This window comes from Zonotrichia leucophrys, chromosome 7 (assembly GCF_028769735.1).
Source record: "Zonotrichia leucophrys gambelii isolate GWCS_2022_RI chromosome 7, RI_Zleu_2.0, whole genome shotgun sequence".
Lineage (NCBI taxonomy): Eukaryota > Metazoa > Chordata > Aves > Passeriformes > Passerellidae > Zonotrichia > Zonotrichia leucophrys.
The window spans coordinates 2420178-2438338 of NC_088177.1; the positions used below are offsets into that span (position 1 = coordinate 2420178).

Sequence of the window (18161 nt, forward strand, 5' to 3'; positions counted from 1 at the left end):
GTCAAACTAACTTTGCATAAATATTCTCTTTGTTCCTGTCTTCTTTCTTTCAGGTTTTCTTACCCATCTATTTTGTCATCCATGGATGCTGCAGTCAGTGACTGGCAGCAGTCACTGTTGGTTTAATGACCTTGGATCTGGTTGGGGTTTCTCACCTGAGCAGGCACCTGCAATGGCTCTGGCCAGGCTTGGGCAGCCCTGGATTAATCCTTCAAAGCAGAAAAGCAGGGATGTGGTGGAAGCAAGGCAAAAGGAGAAGGGGAAGCAAAGAAAGAAGGCAGCCCTGAGCCCATCTGCTTCCAGGCAGCTCTGGCACCCCCTGCACAGGGATGGAGCTCCCAGGGGACAAGGCAGCTGGCATTTGCAATAAAGTGAATTTATCAGGCAGAGCAGGTCTCTAATGGAACTGCTGTGTCCATTCTGAGTGCACAGGGAACTGCAGGGTCCTCAGAAACCAATCCCTGAATCTCAAAAAGACAACTGAGCAGAGATTGTGAAATTCAGAATAAATCCCTGATATTTGCAGGGCACATGGTGCTGCTGAAAGAAACCAAACTCCAGCAGTGGATGGAACATGAGGTCTGAAAGCTTGGGGGGAAAACACATTGGGAAAGGAAAGGGCATTAAACACAGAATTGAGTTGAGTTAGGGCACATTGGATCCCACTGGATATCTGTGCATTCCCATCCCTCACACTCTGTCCATCCACCACAGCTGCACTGGGGGAACAAAACCAACATCTGAACTTCTGAACCACTCGAAATACAGGAAACAGCAGAACTGGGAGCAATTCCATCAGACAGCTCAAGAGCAGCCTGGAAAACCTCACCCCAGGAGGAGCTGGAAGCACTGGCTGCCATTTCTCAAACAGAGAGAGTGAATGACTGAAAAAATCCACCAGTTTTTAATGAAAAAGGGGCAAACTGCACAGCTCCTAAGGACTGACACGGCCTCAGTGCAGGAAGGAGCACTGGGAAAGGGGCTGGATGGAACAGGAATTGTCTCTCACAGGTATCACCAAAACCAGGACAGAAACTCCTGGGAGCTCATCACAGCTTTACCCACCAAAGCCAACCCAGAGCAGCGCCAGCCATGGGCTGTGCTGCAGGAATGTTTGCTGATGCCTCATCTGAGATGTGAGAATGATCCTGTCCCTCCCTTCCCAGGGAAGACTTCAACACTTCCCACGTCCTCCCCTCGCTCCAAGCCCTGCTCTGCTGCGTGATTATTGGTGACACCACGGAAAGACACAAAGGGCAAAGGGAGCTCAATCTGTGATCTCTCACTGCTTTATGAAATGTAACAACATTTTCAAGCTGAAGTCATGAAAATTGATGAAAAGCTTGCAAAGATTAGTTTAATGGTGCCAAGGACACTTTTTTTTTTGCTATTCCCTAGAAAATGTACAATATATAAAAGAACTGGAGGGTGAGGTTCAGTCTGGCAGATACCTCTGCCTGTAACAAAAGGTTACTTGAATTGTGATATATTGGAGATGAATTTGAACTCTCTAAATACTGAAATACAAGGAATGGAGCAGTTTATTAGAATAAACCAGCAGAGCACCACAGGGACTGAGTAACTTATAGACAGAATGGCCCATTCACCAAAATACCAGAATTGTAACACGCTGTTCCAGAGGAGCAGAAAGGAACAGAAAATGCAGCATAAATAGAATTAACACCTCACACAAAAAACCTTCAGCTGCTGCACAGGTGCCTTTTGCAAGTGCTTGCCCATGTGTGTTATTCTATTTGTTTCCACAGTGATCTCAAACACTTCCTAACCCCACAAATATATCTAAGAACAGACTACAAATACAGACTGAAAAAGCCCAGCTTTGATGTTCCTGCAGCAGGAAGCAGGGTTTTATCATTCTCTATTTTTTCTGATAACACCCAGGGGAATGTTTCTCAAAGGAAGAAGAAAGAAGTTATTTCCAACCTAATAAAGCAAAGTGAGTTCCAAGAGAAAGGATTCTGTCCTCCTTTTCCATGCCACCATGTCCCCAAACTGATTTTGTTGATTTTTAGACTAATATTAGTGCCATTATCACAGTTCTCAATGCTCCCAGGTCACACAAGGACTGTACTTCAGATGAGCTGAGCCAAAGCACATTCATTAAATCCAAACACAGCAGCAATTCACTCAGGCAAGGCAAGAACTGCAAAACAGATAAACAAGGCAGTGAGGTAACAAATCACCTGCCCGTGAATATTCCAAATTTAAAGATTAACCTGATGGTCCACAAAGCTGCTTTCTTTTTCTAAAATAGTCCTTAAAAAGAAATGAGTTTGCAACTTGAACAAAGGCAAACTTGGTAAGTTTTAGTGTAGTTTTGTATAGCAAGAACTGCATTTTTCTGCAGGATTGGAGTGGGGGGAGCAACAGGAAATCTGTATTTGCTAAGATATCTCATCATATACTTGGAAAATATTTCAATTTTTTTTGCAGTTCACACCTTTTCAAAATGGAAAATTTGTAAGGATGAGCCTGCCATGGAAGTATGAAATTCTGTAGCTGAGATAACACTTCTGAAAAAGAAGGAGAGAAGAATAAAGTGCTGGAAAACTGAAGGATGATCAAGCCAAAGGCTCTACAGCAGAGTGGAAACTATGGAGGATGATGTCACCTAAACCAGGGACCAGAACTGAGAGTGAACAGGGGGAAGGTGAGAGGAATAATATCTGTATTGTTAAAAACCCCTTGCACTTTGCTTGGTGGTCAGTAACCAAAAAAAACCCCATTTTTTTTACTCTGAGTCTTCTGGACTTACAGTATGGAAAATAAATCAGCTGCTCTAACCACTTGATGATGTTATTTTACATATATAGATATATCTTGGGTTGATTTGCATGGTGCTCTTGCTGAAGGAAAAACAAAAAAAAAACGGGATTATTTTTCCAATGTGTTCCCTCCCAGCAGTTTGTGCCACTGATAGGAGAAATGAATAATGCTGTAATGGGATTTTGTAAAGAACTTCCATTTTCTGCCTTCTACTTCCAAATATGTTATTTAAACCTGGATTTCAGGAAGTGGGAAAACCCCCAGATCTCTGTGGCCAAGTTTTCCAGAATGCTTTCAGAGCACAGCACGTGGCAGAAAATGGAGAAAAAGCCTCAGTGGGCACCTCTGTTGTTTAGGGCAGAAATTCAAGTGGCACCAAGAGCTGAGATAAAGATTGGCATCCCCTGGGAATCTCCAGAGCCTTGAGTTCAGTGTTATTTCTCACACCCCCTGATTTCAAGAGAACCCAGCACAACTCAGGCTGATGTTTGCAGGTTCCAACCCGGTGTGAGGTGTGAGCAGCACCAGCACCTCCCAGCCACGGCCTCTGAGCTCTGCAGGGAAAGCTCCAAAGCTCCCAAAAGCTTTGGGGCACGGCCTGGAGCTGCTCTCATCTCAGGTGTTGGTGCCTTTTGGTCACTGCTGGGCCAATGTCCCCTTCCTGGCACGATTTCCAGATGGGTACAATATTCCAATAGCAGTAAAACAGGGCTCAAAACTGAAGAGTTTGGTGGAAAAAATAGAATAGGGCCAAACAGTAACAAGAAATACTGGAATCATCTACCCAGGGAGGTGGTGGAGTCGCCATCCCTTGAAGAGTTTAAAAAAAAACGCCTGGATGTGGCACTTGGTGCCATGATCTAGTTGAGGTTTTAGAACATGAGGTTTTAGAACATTCCCCCTGATTCAAGGGAACCCAGCACAACTCAGGCTGATGTTTGCAGGTTCCAACAAACATCAGTGAGGTGTGAGCAGCACCAGCACCTCCCAGCCACGGCCTCTGAGCTCTGCAGGGAAAGCTCCAAAGCTCCCAAAAGCTTTGGGGCACGGCCTGGAGCTGCTCTCATCTCAGGTGTTCGTGTGTTTTGGTCACTGCTGGGCCAATGTCCCCTTCCTGGTGTGATTTCCAGATGGGTACAATATTCCAGTAGCAGTAAAACAGGGCTCAAAACTGAAGAGTTTGGTGGAAAAAATAGAATAGGGCCAAACAGTAACAAGAAATACTGGAATCATCTACCCAGGGAGGTGGTGGAGTCGCCATCCCTTGAAGAGTTTAAAAAAAGCCTGGATGTGGCACTTGGTGCCATGATCTAGTTGAGGTTTTTTAGAACATTCCCCCTGACTTCAAGGGAACCCAGCACAACTCAGGCTGATGTCTGCAGGTTCCAACCCGGTGTGAGCAGCACCAGCACCTCCCAGCCACGGCCTCTGAGCTCTGCAGGGAAAGCTCCAAAGCTCCCCAAAAGCTTTGGGGCACAGCCTGGAGCTGCTCTCATCATCTCAGGTGCTGGTGGCTTTTGGTCACTGCTGGGCCAATGTCCCCTTCCTGGTGTGATTTCCAGATGGGTACAATATTCCAGTAGCAGTAAAACAGGGCTCAAAACTGAAAAGTTTGAATTTTACAAGAATCAGATGGTGGAAAAAATAGAATAGGGCCAAACAGTAACAAGAAATACTGGAATCATCTACCCAGGGAGGTGGTGGAGTCGCCATCCCTCGAAGAGTTTAAAAAAAGAACCCTGGATGTGGCACTTGGTGCCATGATCTAGTTGAGGTTTTAGAACATGAGGTTTTAGAACATTCCCCCTGCCTTCAAGGGAACACAGGCTGATGTTTGCAGGTTCCAACCCGGTGTGAGGTGTGAGCAGCACCAGCACCTCCCAGCCACGGCCTCTGAGCTCTGCAGGGAAAGCTCCAAAGCTCCCAAAAGCTTTGGGGCACGGCCTGGAGCTGCTCTCATCTCAGGTGTTGGTGCCTTTTGGTCACTGCTGGGCCAATGTCCCCTTCCTGGTGTGATTACCAGATGGGTACAATATTCCAATAGCAGTAAAACAGGGCTCAAAACTGAAGAGTTTGAATTTTACAAGAATCAGATGGTGGAAAAAATAGAATAAGGCCAAACAGTAACAAGAAATACTGGAATCATCTACCCAGGGAGGTGGTGGAGTCGCCATCCCTTGAAGAGTTTAAAAAAAAAAGACTGGATGTGGCACTTGGTGCCATGATCTAGTTGAGGTTTTAGAACATGGGTTGGACTCAATGATCTTAAAGGTCTCTTCCAACCTAGAATTTCTGTGATTCTGTGAAGAAATAGGTTGGCGTTTGATAGAATGGCATTGAGTTTTGTCACAGACATATTTTGTGAAAATTTCTTTCTTGGGATTTTTCTCCCTCCTGAGAAGCTCAGAGGCCTCAGGAACAAAATGTAACCAGTGTTTATCTGCTGCTGTGGGATGCTACAGGTGGGTCTGGGATTGGGCTCCTGTGGATGTTTGGATTTACTGACCACTCGCAGAGCTGCTCTTGCTCTCTGCTGAGACACAGCCCTTTGTTATTCATTCTTTTCTATTCTTAGCTTAGCCAGCATCTGAGAACTTTTCCTATTTCTTTTTAGTATAGTTATAATGTAATATATATCATAAAATAATAAATCAAGCCTTCTGAACATGAGGTCAACATTCTCACCTCTCCCTTCATCCTGCAACCCTTGTGACCACTGTCACTGAGTTTTACATCTCTTATGTCTCACTCTTCATCTGATAATAGAATAAAATCTTTTAAAATGCCTCTCAGCTGCCCCATCTCTAAAAAACTAATAATCAAACAGGCAGAACAGAAATACCCAGTTTCCAGTTTGGATTATCCTTCTCTCCTCAGTGCAAAACCCCAAACACAAAGAATAATAATAATGAGAGATCTTGATTAATTTGACATTAAAATTTGCACTCTGATTATCCAGGAGGGATCACCTCCTCCTGAGGGATTAGTGCCACCATTCCCACCCAGAGTGCTGGAATGCTGGTATTAAACCCCAAAAGAGGCCCTTCAGCACCCAGTGAAGGGTGAACAAAGCACCCAAGGACACACAGACACACCAGGAATGACGAATCCCTCTCAGGGCTGAGCCTCCCGCTGGTGGCAAGAGCAGCAGTTCTATTTTGGGAGCTGCCAGGGAGTTTCCCAGGAATGATCTCAGATCCCTGTCAGAGCTGGGCTCTGATCTCAGTCCCACAGCAGCACCCATGGGAGCTCCTCTCAGCTGGGTTTTGGATCAAAATGATCCTTTTTGGGGTTGCTGTTTGTGGAGGTTCTTCTCTGAGCTACAAAACTTCCTGAGAACTTGTGAGCTATAAAACATTTGGAATTTTCTCCAATGGAGGGTTGAAATTCCTGCAGCCTCATGGAGATGGGATATTTGGACATATTAATCACTTCATTAAAAGCACTGGGAAAGCTTCATTTTAGCTGTCAATTTTAGCTGTCTTCAAATTTCATTCCCTGCTTAGGCTGAGAGAGAGGATCAGGAAATGACATTTTCTCCAGCCCTCCTCCTGTACTGTTTGTTTCACCCACCTTCCAGGGGCTCAACAGGATCAGTGTCAATATTTCACCTGCATTTCCAAAGACAAAGGAGTCTCCTCTCCCCAGACTCCCCCCTGACCCCTCAAAGACACACCCAGGAGAGTTCATTCAGCCTAATTACAAGAAAATATTCTACCTTTTGCCTCCCAAATCAGCCAAGCACAATGCAAATGTACCAGTTTGACTGCAAAGCAAACAGAACCACACACCAAGTCAAACAAAAACACAGTCAAGACATCTAAGAGGCAAGCATCCAACTCCACATTTGATGTTTCCTCCACATGATATATCCAACCCCCACTTCTTTTTCTGTCTTACAGGACCTTATGTAACTATTTAAAAGACAACAGGACCAGTGTGATTCTGCCTTCAACTCAGCTCTCCAGCAAATCTCTCTGTGGGTGTCGTGTCCCACTCGGTGCTATTGCAAGCAAAAACACCACCCAGTTCTCCTCCATGTGCTGATCAAGCTTCTTATTTACATTCTAATTCTTTAGCCATCGCTAAACTTCTCTTTTTTTTCTGTGGTTACAACCAAAACCCCAGTCTAAACATACTTACAACCAGTTTTGTTGTTTGTTTTGTTGGGTTTTTTTACTTTTTAAAGCATCAGCTGTATGTTTTTCCTTTTTTCCCAGTGCTGAGCTCATGGGCAGGAGCTGGGTGGTCAGTGGCCAGCCAGACAAGCTCCAGCTGCCCTTGGCCAGATGGCAGCTCAAAGGAGGAGAGACAGGACCCACATTTGTGTAAACACACCCAGGGATTACCTGGGAGCTGCAGGCAAACAGGGGGAGTGCAGGGGAACAGGCAGAACTCAGTGCTGGGAAACTCAAACCTTTCAATGTTTCTGCTCCACTGAGCTGTGAACTTTGCTCACCCCTCCTCTTCCAACTCTCCAAATGATTGATGGAGAATTGTCCCACTGAGCTTCAGCCCTGACTCCACACAGCCCATGGTCCTGGGGCTTTGTGTTTCCATTTCCATTTCCATTTTCATTTCCATTTTCATTTCTATTTTCATTTCCCCACCTCATCCCACCAGGATTTCCCAAGCCCATCCTGTTCACACCCTTTGCAGAACTCCAGGCAGGACTCAGCCATTCCCAAGGATTTCTCAGGGTGGATATTGGGTTTGTTTGTGGGAAACACTCACACAGAAGCACTTTGGGATCTCTGCATCACTAAAGGATGGCATTGGCAGCTCGTGGGTCTGCCCAGTCTGAAAAGCATTTGGAACCAAAAACCCAACTGGGCTGTGCAGCCTCAAACAGCCACAAATGAGTGGAAGTGATTCCTTCAATAAATGTCAGGCTGCAGCACTACACATGTGAGTAAACACCAGCATAAATGTAAAAAAAATGCTGATGTGTTTGTGACTGCTGAACTCTGCTCCTAAAGCAAAAACATCTTCATAACCCCAAACTTCACTGGGCCTGCTTCATTCCATTCCTACTGTCCACTCCTGTTGAGATCAAGCTCCAAACCTTGTCTGCACTGGAAGAGTTTTAAAATTTGTGTCCTCACGCTCTGAAATCAGTGTTGATCACATGTAAGAACCCAACACAACTGTCTCTTTACCTCCAGCTAAAGTGGCTGTCACTTGTCACTTGAAATGGATTTTCTTTGTCCCCTCTCGGGCTGCCTCATTTTGCCAGACTGTAATCTGCAGATTAAGTGAAAAATCCCATTTCTGGAGCTGGAAAGGGCCCTGTTTACAGCCAGAGCACAGGGCTCAGCCCCAGCAGCAGCTCCCTCAGGGAGGCAACAAAACACGACTGAGACTTTTTTTGTCTCAAGTTTCTTATTCTGGACTTGTTTTCAATGGGTTAAGGGAAATTCAGCGCAACTTCCTTATGGAGGCTTCGTTAAGCAAATGTTTTCACTCCTTATTTAAATATTCAGCATTTTAAAGCCCCATCATCACCTTGCCATGCTCCAAAGCCACTCCAAGCCAGCTCCCCTCAGGAATGAGAACTGACAGATTTCACTAAAAGTCACTATTAGTATTGGTTTTACAGACAACAAATTTGGATCTAAGTGACCAGCAAACTAGAAAAAATATCATTTATTTTATTTATAAGATTCAGAAGAAGGAAATGGCAATGGAACATCAAAACAAGTTCCTCATGCAGCTCAATTAAAAACTATTTTTCTGTTCAATTTTTCGAGTCTTTATGGATTCTCATGAAGCTGATTTTGCTATCCACTCATCCATTACTACTAAACTAATACTAATGTTACTACTTTTACTAATTGTATCCAGAAAAGATCAACACCCAAAAGAACAAATCCAAAAAATCAGAATTTCAAGATCAAAAGGATGTTATTAAAGTCAGCAAATTAATATTAAAACTTAACTCTCTGTGTATTTTTTTATCAGAACTTTAAGAACAACTGACTAGAATGGGGAGAAATTTAAAATTACCATTTTAAAACTCTTTTCAGAGCATAAATCTGTAGCAGAGACTTTAAAATGTGCTACATATTGGCCACCCAGCACATTTATTGTCATTAAAACATTAAATTCAGCCACTCCTGTAACAGCTCCTTTAAGCAAATCAGCTCTGATCTAACATGAGAATCAAATCAATACAAAAATAATCCAGGACAATGGGGTTTATTTCTCTTACCTGCCTAAAGCACTTAAAAATGGTTTAAATTTCCATGTTGGGTGTTCTTCTTAAGAAAACATCTCATTAGAGAGAATTGTAGTTCAATTCCAACAACCTGTAAATGATCTCCCAATTTCTTACAATAAAAATTTAGAGGACTTAAAAAAATTACATATATATATACATATATATAAAAATATATACATATATATATACATATATACATATATATATACATATATATATCCTACTAACATCAAGTAATTTATATATATAACCTACTAACATCAAGGAAAAATCCAACTAAAAAAAAAAAAAGATCAAAATGTTCTTATTTCTGGTTCTCTATGAGTAACAATAAATTTGATGTCAATCTCCACCATCTCATTTCACTGCACAAAAATACCTTGTAGAAACTCAAAATTATTCCTGCAATATCTCTAAGTATGAAAAATTAAGTCACATTTTAAAGGTTTTCAGCATCTAAGCATTTTAAAATTAATTAATGAAATGAAATCTCATTTAGGAACCAGTCACACAAGCTATGGGGAATGCAAGCCAACAGAGCATCACTGTTTGTTAGGAAATATATCCAGAACCAAGTCACAACAAAGCCACAAAAGTTTTAGAATTCATAAAGATCAAGGGGAAAAAATTAAGTAATGACCAAATACAGAGCAGTGCACAACTCACTGCCTCCTATAATGGATTTCCAAGTGGTTTTTGACAGCTAAATATTATTTAACTTATTGTCTGCTCACTTCTCCATCGTTTTGTGTATTGGATGAGCTCAAGTTCCCAAACTTGGGTTTAAGACACCACTGTGGTCTAGAAGCTACAAATATGTTTTTAAAATCTAACCAACAGGCTGGAATAAAGCACTCAGTGGAGGCAGCAAGAAAAATTGAAATACAAAACAAACCCCATGCAACTTGAATATTTATTTAACAGAACTACCCAAAATGTTTTACTGACTGACCAACAAATTGTTTGGGTATTAAAGGTTTACCTTCATTTCAAACTTGCCCATAAATATCGGCCACCCAGCACATTTATTGTCATTAAAACATTAAATTCAGCCACTCCTGTAACAGCTCCTTTAAACAAATCAGCTCTGGTCTAACATGAGAATCAAATCAATACAAAAATAATCCAGGACAGTGGGGTTTATTTCTCTTACCTGCCTAAAGCACTTAAAAATGGTTTAAATTTCCATGTTGGGTGTTCTTCTTAAGAAAACACTTTACATCAAGATCTCAAATGGGCCCTAAACAATCCTAATGAATAAAGAAGGGAATAAATGTGAATATTTCAGATCTTGGTGCACACAAATGAGGAGCAGCTCATGTCCCTGAGCAGGCACAGATTTAACCCCTGAGATGTGAGGAACTCTCCTCCTTCAGCTCCTCTGCTGCCACACAGAACTGAAGCTGTAGCCCAGGAAATGTTCTTTATTTGGGCCCTTGGCTGTGTTTGAGCCTTGCCAGGAGCCTGAAGCAATGCAGCTGCATGGCCAGGGCTGGGAGGGTGGGAATGGGGCACAGAAATCTCTCCAGAGCAGCAACATCAGCACACCAGCAGTGTTGTAGTGTGTTGTTAAGTTTCTTGTGTTATTCCCCCAATTTATGTATTGTTTCCCCCTATTAAGTGTAAAATGGTTTTGTCCCCCAGTTTTTCCCGCCACAGCCCTGATGTCCGTTAGGTTACCATGGTTACCCCTGTGTCTGTCACCCAAGTTATATAATTTCTCCTGCCCCTTTTTCCCTTTTTAGTGAATCTTTTCTCCTCCCTGGGCTCAGTCAATCACCCCCCACTCCTCCTGGTTTTCCAGAACTTTCGTTCCCCTGGAGGTGTTGGTTGGCTGGGGTCCCGGGACCCCTCCCGTACCTTTTGAGTATTGGTTTCCATGGAGTGTCAGTTCTGTGAACTTCATCCCCTCACCTTTCCCGATTGGTTCCACCTGTACCCACCCCCCTCCTTTATAATCCTGTTTCACCCCCTATTCGGGGACTTTTCCCGGTTGGTTTCTCCCTGTTGGATCCCCTGTAACATCAATAAACTGACATTAACCCCCGGAGAAGTGTCCTGCTCCTTGCCTCGCCATACCAGCGGTGAGAGCCGGTCCGCAGCCAGCACAGCCCGAGGCCCTCAGACTGTTGTAGTGTGTTGTTAAGTTTCTTGTGTTATTTCCCCAATTTATGTATTGTTTCCCCCTATTAAGTGTAAAATGGTTTTGTCCCCCAGTTTTTCCCGCCACAGCCCTGATGGCCGTTAGGTTACCATGGTTACCCCTGTGTCTGTCACCCAAGTTATATAATTTCTCCTGCCCCTTTTTCCCTTTTTAGTGAATCTTTTCTCCTCCCTGGGCTCAGTCAATCACCCCCCCACTCCTCCTGATCTTCCAGAACTTTCGTTCCCCTGGAGGTGTTGGTTGGCTGGGGTCCCGGGACCCCTCCCGTACCTTTTGAGTATTGGTTTCCATGGAGTGTCAGTTCTGTGAAGTTCATCCCCTCACCTTTCCCGATTGGTTCCACCTGTACCCACCCCCACCTTTATACTCCTGTTTCATCCCCTATTCGGGGCCACTTTCCCGGTTGGTTTCCCCACGTTGGATCCCGCTACACCTTCAATAAACCGAGGTTTAACCCCCGGGAAATGGTCAGCTCCGTTCCTCCCCAATACCCACGGTGAGAGCCGGGTGCAGCCAGCACAGCCCGAGGCCCTCAGACTGTTGTAGTGTGTTGTTAAGTTTCTTGTGTTATTCCCCCAATTTATGTATTGTTTCCCCCTATTAAGTGTAAAATGGTTTTGTCCCCCAGTTTTTCCCGCCACAGCCCTGATGTCCGTTAGGTTACCATGGTTACCCCTGTGTCTGTACCCAAGTTATATAATTTCTCCTGCCCCTTTTCCCCTTTTTAGTGAATCTTTTCTCCTCCCTGGGCTCAGTCAATCACCCCCCACTCCTCCTGGTTTTCCAGAACTTTCGTTCCCCTGGAGGTGTTGGTTGGCTGGGGTCCCGGGACCCCTCCCGTACCTTTTGATTATTGGTTTCCATGGAGTGTCAGTTCTGTGAACTTCATCCCCTCACCTTTCCCGATTGGTTCCACCTGTACCCACCCCCCTCCTTTATACTCCTGTTTCACCCCCTATTCGGGGCCACTTTCCCGGTTGGTTTCCCCACGTTGGATCCCGCTACACCTTCAATAAACCGAGGTTTAACCCCCGGTGAAGGGGTCAGCTCCGTTCCTCGCCATACCCGCGGTGAGAGCCGGGCGCAGCCAGCACAGCCCGAGGCCCTCAGACGCCGAGGGGCGCTGGCCGGGAATTGCAGAGGGGCGTCGGCCTTTCGCCCTCAGCAGCCGGACTCTAAACTTCGGGCCACGTACGCCCCCCCTACAGCAGCACCAGAGTGCCTCAGATCAGATCCAAGCTGCAGCGCCTCCCCTCACACCTGCACCCAGAGCAGGAAAACCCAGCCAGGGCTCAGCTGGCTCCCTCCCTGCCCAGCACCACACTGCTGCATCTGAAATAACCCAAAGGACTCCTTAAAGCCTTTCCAGATCCAAAATCCCCATTTCTGCCCCTTGCTGAAGGTATCCAAATGTGCCATTTTTCCAGCATTTCCTCAGATCAGATCCAAGCTGCAGCGCCTCCCCTCAGATCTGCACCCAGAGCAGGAAAACCCAGCCAGGGCTCAGCTGGCTCCCTCCCTGCCCAGCACCACACTGCTGCATCTGAAATAACCCAAAGGACTCCTTAAAGCCTTTCCAGATCCAAAATCCCCATTTCTGCCCCTTGCTGAAGGTATCCAAATGTGCCATTTTTCCAGCATTTCCTCAGATCAGATCCAAGCTGCAGCGCCTTCCCTCACACCTGCACCCAGAGCGGGAAAACCCAGCCAGGGCTCACCTGGCTCCCTCCCTGCCCAGCACCACACTGCTGCTTCTGAAATAACCCCAAGAACTCCTTAAAGCCTTTCCAGATCCAAAATCCCCATTTCTGCCTCTTGCTGAAGGTATCCAAATGTGCCATTTTTCCAGCATTTCCTCAGATCAGATCCAAGCTGCAGCGCCTCCCCTCAGATCCGCACCCAGAGCAGGAAAACCCAGCCAGGGCTCAGCTGGCTCCCTCCCTGCCCAGCACCACACTGCTGCTTCTGAAATAACCCCAAGGACTCCTTAAAGCCTTTCCAGATCCAAAATCCCCATTTCTGCCCCTCGCTGAAATGTGCCATTTTTCCAGCAGTTAGAGATGATACCGAGCCTTTTCTCTCCAAACAAATACAGTTAAGAGAGTTTGTGGCATTGGAGAAAGGAAGATGATAAATGTAATAGAACCAGTTTTAATCAAGATCAAAGCTGCAGGAGAATGCAGACAGACAGTCTAGACTGCTTTACTTTGAAAGCCTAAGCATATAAAGCAACATCTGCAAAGAACATTAATCACATTTAGTCCACAATCTTATCACCTCCCAAGCAAGCAGAAACAACTTTTACTTAAAAGTCATATGCTTCTATGTGACAAGCGTTTTTAATTATCTTTAAATTAGATATTTATCACTGATTACAAAGCTGTTCTCTTCACTTTGAAATAAGCTGATGTAATTTGAAATACATTTGCAGAGCTCCCTGGACAAAAAAATGGAATAAAGTATTGGTAAGGAAGTCTGGTGAACAGTAACAATTATTTTACATCACTGCTACAGAGTGGGAATTCTGAAAATATTGAATTAAGTTCTGATTTGCTCCTCTGCATTTCTGATCATAACTCAGCAGACAGCAATAAAGTGAAAGATTTTCTGTACAGTTTTCTTTAGCTTTAGAAAATAACTTGAGAATGTAAATAATCAGCTTTCCCTCAATTTTCTTTCTATAAAAATATTTATCTCGCTCTTGCACTTTAGAGGGGAATTAAAAACTGAAGAGATGGTGCATATCTACATATAGAATGTTTATGTGATAATGCACATCTCTCTATACAAAAGCAATTTATTCCTTGTTTACCTTGCTTTATTTTGCTTATATTCTGGTCCATTCTCCCTTATGATTTTGCCTACTCACTAGCAATCATTTAATTTCTTTTATTTAAAGTGTCTTGCATTAAAGTTTTCCCCTTCTGCCAAGGTTTCCATACAATCCACCCTTCAACAAGAGCCTGGCAGAGACAAATCCACAAAAAAAAAATCCATCATCTTCCAACCCTGAGGCAACAGCTGTGACAATTTACAACATTATAAACCCACAGAGGCACAGAACAAAACTGGGAATTTCTGCACTAAACTCAGCTCCTCCAGCAGCCCCACATCCCACAGGAGAGCTCGTGAAACGCAGCAGCAAATCCAAAATTTATGAGTCTTCCTCAAAAACCTGGGTGTTAAATTCCTCAGCTCAGAGCAGGCAGAGTGTGCAGCCTCCCCTGCAGCAGCAATCACTGAAAAAGGGGATTTTTAGGATTTTTAGGATTTTACTGATACCTTTCAGCTGGAGATCCCTTTGCAGGTCCCTTCTGGAGATCTCTCTGCAGGCACTGCTGGCCATGCTGCTGCTCCTGGGTGAGATTCCTCGGTCTCCCCACAAATTTACAGAAAAATGAGAATTCTGAATGCCTTTTTCCCCAAATCCTCCCCAGTCTGGTGCAGCTCTCAGGTTTTGCAGCAGCAAAGCTCCAATCACTCATGCCAGCCCGAGGAGAGGAGATTTCACTGAATTTCTGTGCAAAAGCACCTGGGTTGCAGCATCTCCTGAGCTCTGCAGCGTTCCTGGAGTGCTGGAGTTCATCTGCCTCAGCTATTTTAAGAATTTCCTATCTTTAGGCCTACTGACAACACTTTTTTTTTATTTTTTAATGTAACTTTAACCTCCCACAAAAAGCAGTTGAACAAAGGGAGACTCTGCACACCTTCTGAGACTCCTACACCTGTGGAAATTGGAATGCTTGGAGAAATACCCTCATATACTATGATTTAAATTCATTTCTTGGTGTTATTTTCTTATTTAACTGAGCACCTCATAGAGCCACACCAAAGTAATCTATTTTCTGGTCAATTTTTAATTTGCTTTTCTGATCAATACCACCACAATTCTTTAAGTTAAAACAAATTACAAGTATTTAGGAAGAGCAGGAAATTTTAAAGTGTTGTAGGATAATGCAGAGGATTTCTCAGAGCTTGGCTATTTATCTTCAAAACCCTGGGATTGGTTTGGGCTGCAAAATTGTAATGAGGTAAAATTGACAGAATAACTAGAACTAGACAGCTGCTTTTAAAATAGCAAATAAAATTTCGTGTCAATCTTAACTCCAGCTAGATGAACTTCAATTTTTATTATCTCATCTCATGGACTGAAGCACGTGGCCTAGGAGAAATAACAGTGGCTATTTAAAGGCAAGGCAGGTTCTGACAGTTCTCACTGAACTCTCAGAGGAAAGCAGAATTCCAAAGTCCAGGGATGAATCAGGGGACGTGACCCCAGAAAACAACACCACAAACAAAAGCTTTAGGGCAAAAGCACTGCACTTGCTACTACAAGATAATTTGTCTTCTAAATTTAGATAACAATTAAGAAAATGTTATCTAGTGACCTGAAATCTGGAAGGCACTTTAGGATATGGTTTTGACCTTCTAGTTCTTATTCAAGAACACATTCAAAGCCAGAAGATGAATGCTGTTACTCCATTTAAAGCCTCTTGACACTTTGACAGAGTAACAGCCTTGAATTTGCTGATTGAAACACCAAGTTCCACAGCAATAAAAGGCTCAAGAGGGCTCCCTAAACACGTTTTCCACGGGTGCTCCCCGTGCCCAGAGGCAATGGGTGAATCTCTGCTGCCTCTCAAAGATAAGAGGACAAAGATGACTGTGGATATATTGCATTAGTTTATTTGGGAGGGACCTGCCTGACAGGTGAGCTGCTAACACGTCCCCAAAAACACTCCTAGGAAATTACCAGAACATCAGTGAGAGAAGAAAATGACAATTTTGAAGCTATGCTGCATGAAAGATTACAAAAAAGACATTTCAGCTACAATTCTGTCTATGAATGCCATTCTCTGGTAAGCATGAATTCCCCAGAAGTGAAGTGGTGCTTGCAATATGCAGGATTCCCTAGAAATAGCATCCCACCCACTGCACGTGGAGGCAGGTGAGTGAGAGGCAAAGAAGGATCTCTGCATGGAACCTCCCATGGGCTAACACTCACTAAACATGATAAATTTGGGATTTCACAGCGTTTGGGAAGATCAGAGCAGCCTGGAGTAGCTTGTGTTAAGCCAGGCTTGAGAAAGCAGCTATTTGAGGAGTTCTTAAGTAAAAAAATGAATAATAAGTAAAATAATGAGGAATATGTGAAATAATGAAGAATAAGTAAAAATATGAAGAATAAGTAAAAATATGAAGAATAAGTAAAAAAATGAAGAATGAATAAAAATATGAAGAAACTTTTCAAGCCAGGGTGTGGAAACTACAAATTCAGAACTTTGAAGTTATCAATGCATGAGTCTTAACACCAGGGGAAATAAATCTGGATTTGAGTCCAGGAGTCCAAATCACATCAAGGAATTTTGATCAGTTCTGCTCAAGCTGATAAAGAAGCAAAGGGCTCAGAGATGAAAGCAAGGGAGCAGAGCCCAGGACACTCAGCCTGGATCAGCCCATATGGCTGCAATGTCTCAGTGTGCCCAAAGTCACCCAGAGTCACTCAATCTGCTGACAGGGGAGTTTGGGGCTCGCTGAGCGTGAAGGGAACCCAGCCATGAGCCCAGGGATCTCACAAACTGCCAGGGACAGACAGACAGACAGACAGACAGCACTGCTCACCCCTGCACACCCTGCAGAGCCTCCCCAGGACAGCGCCCAGGGAAGGAGCAGGGAATCACCAGCACTGAATGCCACAAAACCAGGACTGAACTCCACAGAACAGACGGTGACTGGGCTGAGTGAACTTTGCACGGGCTCAGCACGGCTGATCCAACCCCTCCCTCCTTCCCTCCTTCCCTCCCTGCCGCCACACCGGCTCCAGCCCCGGGAAAAGCCGGGCCCGGGGATGTAGGATCTCAGCACCTCAGGACTGAGGTGTCACCGAGAGCACCCTTGGGGGGCTCGGGAGTCCTGGAATGTTCCAGAAGTGTCTGGTGGCTGGACTTTGATCCTACACAGGAGACGACACCTGTATGAGGACAGGAGGGTTTCACCGGGGTGAATGGTGAAGGGATTGGTTAATTAGAGAGTGAAACACAGGGTTTAGGATTTCTGTACAGGGGGGTTTAGAGAAGTAAGATGGAGGAATTGGGGCGTGTCCTGTCCTTCTTCTTCTTCTTCTCCTCCATCTTCTGTAGTGATAGTAACACTTTGAAATTAGTCGTTACTAAAAGTGCACTGGGCAATAAGGGTGAAAGGTATTGGGGAAAAATGATAAATATTGTACACGTAACTTTGAGTATAAAGATAGGTGACCGCCCGGAGGGCAGGGAGTGTGCTCATGGCTGGCTGCTGAGCAGAGCTCTGTCGGGCCAAAAGAAAATCTTTTAGATAAACAATTAATAAACACCGAGACTGAGAAAAGAACTGAAGTCTCTTCTCGTCCTTTGATACGCGGGCTGTCCCAAAGCCACCCCAGGCCTTTCCAAGCCATCCAGACAGCCGAAAACCGGACACGGGGAGGGGAAGGACAATCCCAGGGAGGGGAAGGACAATCCCAGGGAGGGGAAGGACCGGCCTGGGGAGGAAAGGACCAGCCTAGGGAAGGAAAGGACCGCTCCCCTTCCACAGAAATCCAGTGACACAGAGGGAGCAGGCAATCTCCAGAGCAAGCCACTGCGTCAAGACATAGGAAAGTTCCTCAGCACAAACTCATACCACAACTTGTAGCTTGTAAGAGAAGAGGAAACAAATGTATCCGAACACACAAAGCACAAAGAGAAGGTTGGCCTAATTTTAAAGTGGATTCCCCGTTTCTTATCAAATAAAATTAAAATTTTAGACAGTCTATGTAACTCAAAAGGAAGGTGTCTGCGGCAAAGAAATGGGAAATGGAGAAACCTGGGAAAGGGAGAAACCATTTAATACAGAAAATGGGGGGAGCAAACTAACAAACTTAAGAACACACCACAGCAGTGGATTCTTCTTTTGAGGACAATTTTGAAAGCCTCAGACAATATGAACTGTAGGGTGAACTAAAGGCTTTTG

General features: G+C 44.4%; 1 protein-coding gene across 4 annotated transcripts in view; it reads right to left on the reverse strand.

The window, feature by feature from the left end:
• The window catches only part of ACVR2A (activin A receptor type 2A), a 59646-nt gene that overhangs the window by 26819 nt on the left and 14666 nt on the right, over positions 1-18161 (reverse strand). For 2 of the 4 annotated variants that reach the window (XM_064718630.1, XM_064718628.1), the window contains exon 1: positions 14454-14762. The exons of the other annotated variants lie outside the window; for them this stretch is intronic. In XM_064718630.1, coding sequence (XP_064574700.1) covers positions 14454-14517 — 64 coding nt within the window. In that variant the 5' untranslated portion in view covers positions 14518-14762. Of the gene's footprint in view, positions 1-14453; positions 14763-18161 lie in introns of those variants that run through there. 4 annotated transcript variants of the gene reach the window in all.